Source organism: Miscanthus floridulus, chromosome 3 (assembly GCF_019320115.1).
Source record: "Miscanthus floridulus cultivar M001 chromosome 3, ASM1932011v1, whole genome shotgun sequence".
Lineage (NCBI taxonomy): Eukaryota > Viridiplantae > Streptophyta > Magnoliopsida > Poales > Poaceae > Miscanthus > Miscanthus floridulus.
This window is the reverse complement of record NC_089582.1, coordinates 67,011,824-67,021,310: the sequence shown is the minus strand read 5'-3', so window position 1 is coordinate 67,021,310 and position 9,487 is coordinate 67,011,824. Positions and strand designations below refer to the sequence as shown.

Genomic DNA, 9,487 nt, shown 5'->3' with positions numbered 1-9,487 from the left:
TTTTCTGAGTGGGTCGTGGCGTCCCGTTCGCTGGGAACTGATTCGGGGCTGTCCTAACTGGTGCTTCTACCCTTGATTGCAGATCGTTCGTGGATTCCTTCTTAGTTGGGCCGGCCGGCGAGTTTCTGGGCCCTAGGTGGGCCAAAGAGAAAAGAACAGGCCTTTGCGGCTTGCGTTTCCCTAGTGGGTAGAGAGTCCGGATTCGCTTGGGGAAGGCGAACTGTCCGCCGAGATTTTTGGGGTGAGAAGATAGGGACTGCGGGCACGTGTCCCGCGACGTGACGCGGTGGCGCGCGTGGCAGGCTCGGAGATCGAGGCGGACGGTTGCCCTTCTCGTGTCCGTCGCCCCTTATAAAACCACAGGGTTCGCCCCCAGGGTTCCGTATTTTGCTCCCCTTCCTTTGCGTTCTGAAACATCCGCCGCCAATCTTTCTAGCCTCTCGCGCCCGTATCACCACCATCGACCGGCCTGTGTTCGTGTTCCAGCCGCCGTCAAGATCGCACCTGCCCTTCCCCCCTACTGCTTTAATGGAGTTGTGGGGTAGATCAAGCATCACCTCCCGGTGTCTGGAGGGCCTCATCCGCCGTGGCCTTCTCCGCCCACTATCCACCGTCCAGGAGTGGTTGCTTCCTGGCGACGAGGGTGAGCCGATGCCGCCTGAAGGGTATGTCGTCTCTTTTGCCATCTTTCATGAGCAGGGATTCGGGGTACCCACACATAGATTCCTCTAGGGGCTATTAGATTACTATGAGGTAGAGCTGCAGCATCTAACTCCCAATGGGATTCAGCATATGGCAGCGTTTGTTGCCCTGTGCGAGGGCTTCCTGGGGATCGATCCCCATTTTGATCTGTGGTGGTATTTCTTTAGTATTAGTCTGTCGAGGAGGAAGATTGGGGGGAAAGAAATGAATGCGCCCATGGGATGTGCTAGTATTCATCTGCGCCATACCCGGTCGAAGGGTTACCCATACATGCGTCTAGCAACATCCAATAAGGGATGGCACTCGCAATGGTTTTATGTTAAGGATGATGCGAGTGCCACCCTACCGAAGTATACCGGGCGTCTTATTGTGGATGCTCCGGAGTCGTGGGGCTAGGGCGTCCAGTCCAGAGACAAGAAACACATCACCGACCTTCTTTCCGCCCTCCAAGCCCTGAAGGGCCGGGGTGTAAAGGGGACAGGGATCATCGGTGCCTACCATGCTAGGAGGGTGGCACCCCTGATGGCGCGTGTGCTTCCCCTGCATCGGATGATGCCTAGGATATCGTATGAGGGGACGGTGCTTGTTGATGAGGCGCTCCCTTACTCGGAAGTGGCGCAGCGCATCTAGGAGGCGACGGAGCCGACGAAGGATTCTGCCGGCAGTGTCCTCGACATCGTGTATCCGGTGCCCGGGCATCCTCCAATGCGGCCAGAGCCTAGGTTCTTTGAATTCGTAAGCCCTCTTCTCCCGCACTCTTTTCCTTCTCCTGAATCTCCCTTTTTTAATACTTGCTTTTGTAATGTTGGGGCTAGCCGAGGGGGCTAGTCTTCAAGGATAGTCCAGCCCTGCTGCCGAAGGACAAGGTTGTGGCGGTGGCGAATCGACTCATGGCCAAGCGGGACAAGAAAGCAAAGGAGGAGATGAAGAAGGCGAAACGACTAAAGCAGGAGGCATGGGATCAGGGAGAGGACGTGAGTAGTGAGGATGACGACAATGATGATGATGACAACGACGACGATAAGGTAGCTGTCGACGTGGATTGGGGCATCCTAGAGGATGAGGAAACGCTGACAAGTGGCCGCCCACCCGTGCAGGGGCCCTTCCCTTTTCACGCAGAGGGAAGTGAATCGATGAGGTCAGTGGAGGCTGGTGAGTCCGCCGCTTCGCACGGCGTGCCGGCCGAGGATTGGTGGATGGGGGACGCCGGGCTTGCTGCCGCCGACCCCAAGGCGACCATGGAGGGGGGTGGCACCGGAGCCGTGCCCGGCTCTGATGCCGCGCCCTGTGAGGTGATGGAGGGGAGCAGCTTCGGTGCTACGCCCTGTGAGACGATGGAGGGGAGCAGCTCTGGTGCTGCACCCCGTGAGACGATGGAGGGGGACAGCTCCGGTGCCGCGCCCAACGAGACGATGGAGGGGAGCGACTCTGGTGCCGCGCCCGACGAGATGAACCCTCCTGCCCTGGAGCAGGGGGCAGGCATGAAATGGTCCCGTCCGGATGAGTCAGGGCAGGGATCTGGGGATCCATCCCCAAAACGCTTCTACCAGCCGAGGACGTCAACGTAAGCTCTTGACTCCTCTGTTTTCATCCTTTTTCCATTTTTATTTTGACTTAATAGTTATTACCTTTGTGTAGGTTCTTGCGGACAGGTCACCCCCTGGGGCTGGCGCCCAAGAAGAGTCTCGCCCTTCAAGTGGGATAGACGGCGTCGCCTAGAGTCACCCCTGTTTCGGGCAGGAGTGGTGCCGATGTCGGGGCCGCGTTGGCCGAACCGACGGCGTCCATGGTGGCTCCCACGCCCGCGGAGGTTACTGAGCGAGCGGTTTCTTCCATGGCGGGCGTGGAACAGCCGGCCAAGGACCGCATACCGCCGGTGAAGGTGATCGTGACTACGCCAAGCCAGGATCAGCCGGGCGCGGTCGCGGTGGTACCCGAGGGCGTGGTGCAATCCGTGCCGCCAGGCGCCCAGACGGAGGGTCCTCGAGTGCGGCAGTGGTGCCACACAGGGTTAGGAGGGAGCCGCCACCGGCCCCTTTGTCGGGAGGAAGCCGCTCCCCTACGCGGGGGGAGCTGCCGCTCCAGTGGATGGCCGCTCAGGACCCATCGTCGGCTCTTTTCTCACTCGATGATCATTCCGAGAGCATGGAGCGGGAGGGTCTTGACATTGGGATCTCGACCATGCTGAACGCCTTGGACCAGGCTAGAGGAGCCCTCCGTGAGATCGTTATCCCTACCACTTAGGTACTTTCTGGGCTTTCTTCTTTCTTCGTATGTTTTTGTGTTTTCGCATTTCTGATATCAGTCTTCTTCCTCCTCAGGTTCTTGTTGCTCGTAGCCGGAAAAAATCCCAATTCCTCCATGAGCAGAAGGCAGAGTGGGATCGCCTCTCTGAGGAGGCCCGGCTGCGAGCAGACATGGCCGCCCAGCTTGCTACCGTCTAGGAGCGAGAGGCCCAGGCGCGTCAGGATGCAGAGGAGGCGCACGGGATGTTCGAGGACCTGTCGGCGAGGTCTAAGCTGGATGGAGAAGAGATTACCAGACTCCAAAAAGAGCGAGACGAGCTGCTGCAGAGGAATGCCGCGGCCAATGAGAAGGCCGGCGAAGTCCTGAAGGAACTGGAGATGGAGCGTGACCTCCGACGGAAGGCCGAGAGTAGGGCCGCGGCCCTCCAGCAGAAGGTGGACGAGGACGTCGAGGTGGTCTGCTCTCTCCGGGCGGAGCTTGGTGACGCGGTGAAAGGAAGGTTGAGTGCTAAGAACGTCTCCACCAAGCTGGAGAAAGAGGCTGCCTATACGCGAAGGGCCCTTCAGGCTGAGAGCGATGAGCACGATCTTCTACAAGCTGCGGTCGGGGTGGTCCTTAACGCCCTGAATGTGATGGAGCCGGTGGAGACCAGCCCACTCGCGGCTCGTGTTGGAGGCATCACGGCTCGGGTGGGCCAACTTGAGGAGAGTGCCTTTCACGCCGAGATTACCTAGGCCTTCACTGTCGCCCACGCCCATTACGAGAAGGAGATAAACCTGAAGGTGATGAGCGAAGGCTTTCCGTCCACCTATGAGGATGAAGAGCTAGAGGAAATGGAGAAGATGGTCGCTCCCCTTGCGAAGAACCTGGCAGACAGTCTGAAAGAAATGGTTCTCCCTCCGCGAGAGTAATTAATCGAACAATTTTGAGAACAACTTATATGTAATATGTGGACAAGTGTTGGTACTTTTCGAGTCTGGACGCCTTTCGTGCTTTTGCGTCTTAATTTCATTTTGTTTGATTTTTTGCGATTTGATTTTTTATGATCTTACCAATATGTTCCCCTGAATTATGCCACTGATTATAATGCGAGGAGATTGAGGAGGTAGCCGTACCTTAATAGCCCCCGAGTAAGGTCCGACCCCTGCACTTGCTGGGGTCGGGTGTTACTGGAGACCGAAATCATGGTTTTGGTGACGATGGATGTCATCGCAATAATCCCCGCCCTGTCTTCCAATAGAAATCCCAAGTGGGGACTCTATGGGCTCAGCAAGGTGGGGCCTTCGAACCTATGTCCCTGCATTGTTTGGCCCAAGCCCCCGAGCCTTGTTAGGTTCTGATAGGGGTCGGCCGTTATTTGCGTGTTACCCCGTCCTCGGTTTTCGCAATCGGAGGGGCTAAGTGAACGACACTTGCCTCGATGGCTTGAGTACCGCGCTCAATGAGCTCGCTAACGAGTACGTTCGTGCGGAATCCGGGTCCATCATTTGCTGATGGGGTCGATAGAGCCCTCTGGTGGCACTCCACAACTTCTTAACCCACCTCCCGGCAGATGCCTGAGTCGTTCGATAAGCTCAAGGGGCCCGATGGCCTCTCCTCGATGGAGATTCTGTGGGTTTGGCTTGAGGTTAGAATCGAACGAGAGAAGGTCGAGATGTCCCGGTTTGCTTCTGAGCGGGGTCGGGCAGGGCCACTGGGGCTCGTCTCGGTTATCTCTCCCTAGCTTGTGGACCAGGGATTCATAGGTCGTTCCGGACAGAAAGGCTCCTATCACGTCGGCGTCGGCGACGTTCGGGAGCTCATTGCACTATCGGGAAAAGCGTCGGATGTACCCGTGGAGGGTTTCATCGGCTTTCTGACGACAGTTCTTGAGGTCCCATGGGTTTCCAGGGTGTTTGTACGTGCCCTAGAAATTACCCACGAAGATCTCAGTCAGATCCGCCCAACTCTAAATAGCATTGGACGATAGGTGCTCCAGCCATGCTCGTGCCGAGTCGGCCAAGAACAGCGGGAGATTGCGAATAATGAAGTTATCATCACTCGCACCACCGACCTGACATGCAAGCTGGTAGTCTTCGAGCCAAAGCCCGGGATTTGTTTTGCCAGAATATTTAGGAATGTTCGTAGGCGGTCGATACCTTAGAGGGAACGCAGCGTTGAGGATGTGCCGGCCAAAGGCCTAAGGGCCTGGTAGGACAGGGCTCGAGCTTCGGTCCTCATTGCTGTCGTAGCGCCCGCCACGTCGGGGATGATAGCCGCGGCGCGCTGCTTCTCCCTCGTCGCCGTGGGCACGTCTCTGGGCGTCGATGATGCTGCGTACGTCGCGGCCATGACCAAGGTGTTGATGTACAGGGACGACGGAGGGCTGCCCACCGGCTGGCGGTGTTTGGTGTACGGATGCGTCCTTGGTGGGACGCACTGAGGGCGTGCGCTGGCTGGTGTCGGGTTCGCGTCGTCGAGACAACGAACTTTCCGCTGCTGCGCTGCTGCACGCTCGAGCAACGTGCGAATCTCCCGATAAGCGCATCGATCCTCGGACGTCGCGGCCTCCAGGAGGCCATGCAGCAAGGCGGTTGCTGCGGCGATGTTCTAGCTGGCTCGAGGAAAGTGAGGAAAGGCCCCATCGTCGGTGAGGATCCTTTGATGTACGGTGCGGGCTGTGGCGCGCGCGCGCCCCCCGTCTTTGTGGCGTTCAATCTCACGATTGATGTTCACGTATTCCCGTGCGAGCCCTTGCCCGGCCTCATCGATCTCTTGCTGACGAGCCCTTAGCTGCTCCATCCTCAGGTGAGATGGGGCTGTCCCCCCTTCCCCGGATCTGCTGTCAGGATTGTTTGTAGGGGTGGCCTCTTCCCTGGAGGTGCTTTCGATGTGACCCTTGGGGGTCTGCGTCATGTAGCATTCCCGGGAAGGGTGGTGGCTCCCCCTACTGGAATCTGAGCTGGAGAGCGATACAGGCTCCTCATTGAGGAGCTCGTAGAGGGTCTCCGTATCCCGCTCAATCGCCCCCACGAACTCGATGTCCGTGGGTGGTTGAACCACACGTAGCGCCAGAAGGCGGCCAGCGGTTGCCGCAACGTTGCGGAGACCGAATGGAAACGCTGTCGGGGTGCTCCATACGGACCCTTTCGGACACATGGTGGTGTTGTGAGAGGCCTCCTTGGGTGATGGGACTCCCTGGGAGTTGCCCGGTGGGCCCTCAAGCCTGAGACAGCTAAGGTTGATGGAAGGGGGAGATGGGGCGGCTGAGTGAGTCAGCGCCAGCTCTCCTCCTAATGTGATGATGAAATCCAGGTCGCCGAAACGCACGTGTGTGCCCGGGGCCCAGGTGATTGCGTGGGTGGCCATCCGAGACCTGATTTGGAATGCGCAAAGCCCCTACCTGGCGCGCCAACTATCGGTGTTTCGTACAAGCACCGGCAAGTAAATTTATAGTAATGCACGTTAGGCTCAGATGGTGCGCTAAAGGACACAGGATTTATACTGGTTCGGGCGGAACGTCCCTATGTCCAGTTTGTTGCTGCTTGTGTTATTAGCACCATGAACGGTCTATAGTAAGGGATACAAACTACCGAGAGAGGGACTGGTCCCAAGTCTCTGATGGAAGGATTGAAAGGCGGTCAAGAGCTTCGTAGCTGCTTGAATGTGTGTATGAGTGCGTTCTATTGTTCGGTCCTATTTTTTCCGTCCCCCTTGATGGAGGAAGCGCATCCCCTTTTATAGATGAAGGGACCGGCTTTACAAGGGTGAGGACTCCAGGATGCGTATTCTACTTAGTCTTGTGGCTCACGTCTACCTGATCAGGTCCTCCATTCTGATGAGTGCGAAGATAAGTGCTTACAATATTGTCGATGCCTCTGTAGGATGTCAGGTTAGTCACAGAGCGCTGCCCCATGCAGGGTATGGGCTGTAGTACAGTGGTTTTGACTTATGAGCCTCTCCCAGCCTTGCTCCGTGCGCCTTCTGGTTCCCACGATTCCTTGTTGGGAGAATTCGGGGTCGGGGTCCGGTGTAGCGCCATGGCCAAGGCCTTCCGACTGGGAGGACCTGAGGGGTCAGGAAGCGGGCGCCGCCCCCTCGGGTCCATAGCGTGGTGACAGAATATCCGTCGTCCATGGAGATAGCAAATCCTTTCCTAGAGCGTAGCGGTTGTCATATATCTTCATTGGGTTCCGTGTCCCAGAGCTGAAGGCGGCGCCTACAACTCTACAGGGTGAGGTGCATGCACCTGTTATACCTTTTGGGCTCTGTGGCGCCCGGAAGGGTCTAAAGCATCAGTCCTGTCGTTCCCTGGCAGTCCTTTTCCTGCCAGGGCGCAGGGTATGGTCATTGGAGCCATGGTTGACCCGAACATCTTGTCTCGTCCTGTACCCATCATTATGAGGGATAGATATCGATTAGGGCGAGGCTCGTTCTGGGCCATCGGGTGAGATGGAAACCATTCCCTATCTCTTGGGCGAGACTAACCCCGTCCCTCCGGGATCGAGCGAGGCGGAATCCATCCCTTAGCCTTCGGGCGAGACCGAGCCCGCCCTATAGGCGTCGGGCGAGATGGAGATTAGCCTTGAGCCTTTGGGTGAGGCAGGGTTATCCCACAAAGGCGTCGGGTGAGGCTGACCCCGCCCCTCCGGGATCGGGCGAGATGGAATCCATCCCTTAGCCCTCGGGCGAGACCGAACCCGCCCTCAAGGCGTCGGGCGAGACGGAGTTTAATCCCCTGGCCCTCGGGCAAGACTGAGCCCGCCCCAAAGGTGTCGGGTGAGGCGGAACCGAACTCCTATCACTCGAACAAGGGTTGACATGACGCCCTTATGCGTCCAGAAGTTTTTCACGTTTGGTGGTTATCGGTTCCACCTTCTGGGGTACCCTGGTATTAGGTCCCCGACACCATGTCTATGCTATTGACTACTACTCTAGCATTGATTGGGGTTATCCATCTTCATCAGGGCCCTCTACTAGAGTATCTGTTACAAGGATGGATGACAAACCTGCAAGCAAATAATAGTATAACTTAACTAACCAAAAGACTTTTATAACCAATGGAACCACGAATACTTATTAAGATAGCCATCAAGGTACAAAGTGTGTATTCATTGAGGTACTAGGGGGGAAGGTTACCAACAAGCCCAACACTTCTTCCCCGATCTCTCCCTCACATCTCTCTCTACAAATTTGCTAGAGCTAGCTAGGGCCTAAGCCCATGGAGTGGTGATACTCTTGCTCTTGCTTTGCTCTTCCTTACTTGTGTGTTGTCATCAAATGAGAGGGGAAAAGTCCTCCTTTTGTAGGTGGAGAGGAGGGGGCTCTTTGGAAAAATCCCATTCCCATATGGAAGGAGCAAACTAATGTCTCAGCATTAATGTTACCGCCATCCCCACCTGAATCGATTTCCCATGCCCATAACTCACCGCCCTGACAAGGTTGGGCCCAAGGTGAGCCACCAGGGGGGTGCCTGCACCCTGAGTGGGCCACCTTGAGTCCAATTTTTTGGGAGATATTCTCTATTCTTCTATAGTGGGCCTATGTAGGTTTGGTGCGAAGTTGAGATGGTTTGCATTGGGGTTTGGCCTTATTCTCCTCATGTCAGGCCCTGATTTGCCTGGCGACTGGGCCTCTTTCTTTTGGGCTTGAGTAGAATGATATTTATCCTTTGTTCTTTAGCACTTTTATGTGTATTTCCACAAATGCTATCCTGCAAATGGTAAATCACCAAAACTCATGGAATTCGTTAGTTATAGACCCTATCACTAAGTTTGGTGTTTATTTCAGTGGATTTTATGCGAGTGTTGGCAGTTAAAAGTGTGAGTTAAGGACCACCAACAGTGAGGCAGCAAAGGATAAGGACCAAGACATTTTCTATGAGGATGTCTACTTTGTTCCTCTTGTTGGTGGCCTCCTAATCCATCTTGACTAGGATGTGGTGAAGCGGGGCCAGCGATGGAAGCGGTAGTGCTATCCCCTAAATTAGAGTAGGAGCACCTATGGGGATGTGCTCATGAGCTCCTTAATGATAAGATGAAAGCTTGATTCATACTCAGATGAGATAAGAGGGGAATAAAAAGCCAAGAAACATGGATAGGGGAAGTTTGAGAAAGCATTACCCTTGCCTTTGGATCTTGTGGCAGTGAGGTTGAGCGACCATGGCGGTGATGAGTACTAGCCTAGTCACTGGTGAATCTATGCGTGTGTGCTGGTGAGGTGTACTGGTGCATAGCCCTAGCTTGTTGGTGGTGAGTGGCAGCTTGCATGCCAATGAGTAGGTGAGGAATAGCAGCACTTGCGGAGGATATAGACAGGGTGGTGGCTAGGTGGGTAGCGGTCTTTGTAAGCTAACTACAAATGCGCCAAAAATTCTAAAAACACATGGGAGTCTCGTGTTGGGTTGCAAATTTTGACGATATCAGTGGTGAAGGCTACCAGTGGTGGTGATTGCGTCTTAAAGAAGATGGTACATAGCACCTAATGATGGGTGTGTCATACAAAAATTGAATGTTGGAAAGGAACAAAATATAATTAGCATTATTTTTGTAGGTTACAC

At 55.4% G+C, this 9,487-nt stretch overlaps 1 protein-coding gene across 1 annotated transcript; it reads left to right on the top strand.

The window, feature by feature from the left end:
- The first annotated feature begins 1,592 nt into the window (after positions 1-1,592).
- Positions 1,593-2,270, top strand: LOC136543849 (uncharacterized). Its single transcript, XM_066536186.1, has 2 exons — positions 1,593-1,727; positions 1,824-2,270. Exons 1-2 carry the CDS (start codon positions 1,593-1,595, stop codon positions 2,268-2,270), a joined length of 582 nt encoding a protein of 193 aa, XP_066392283.1.
- The last annotated feature ends 7,217 nt before the right edge of the window (positions 2,271-9,487 follow it).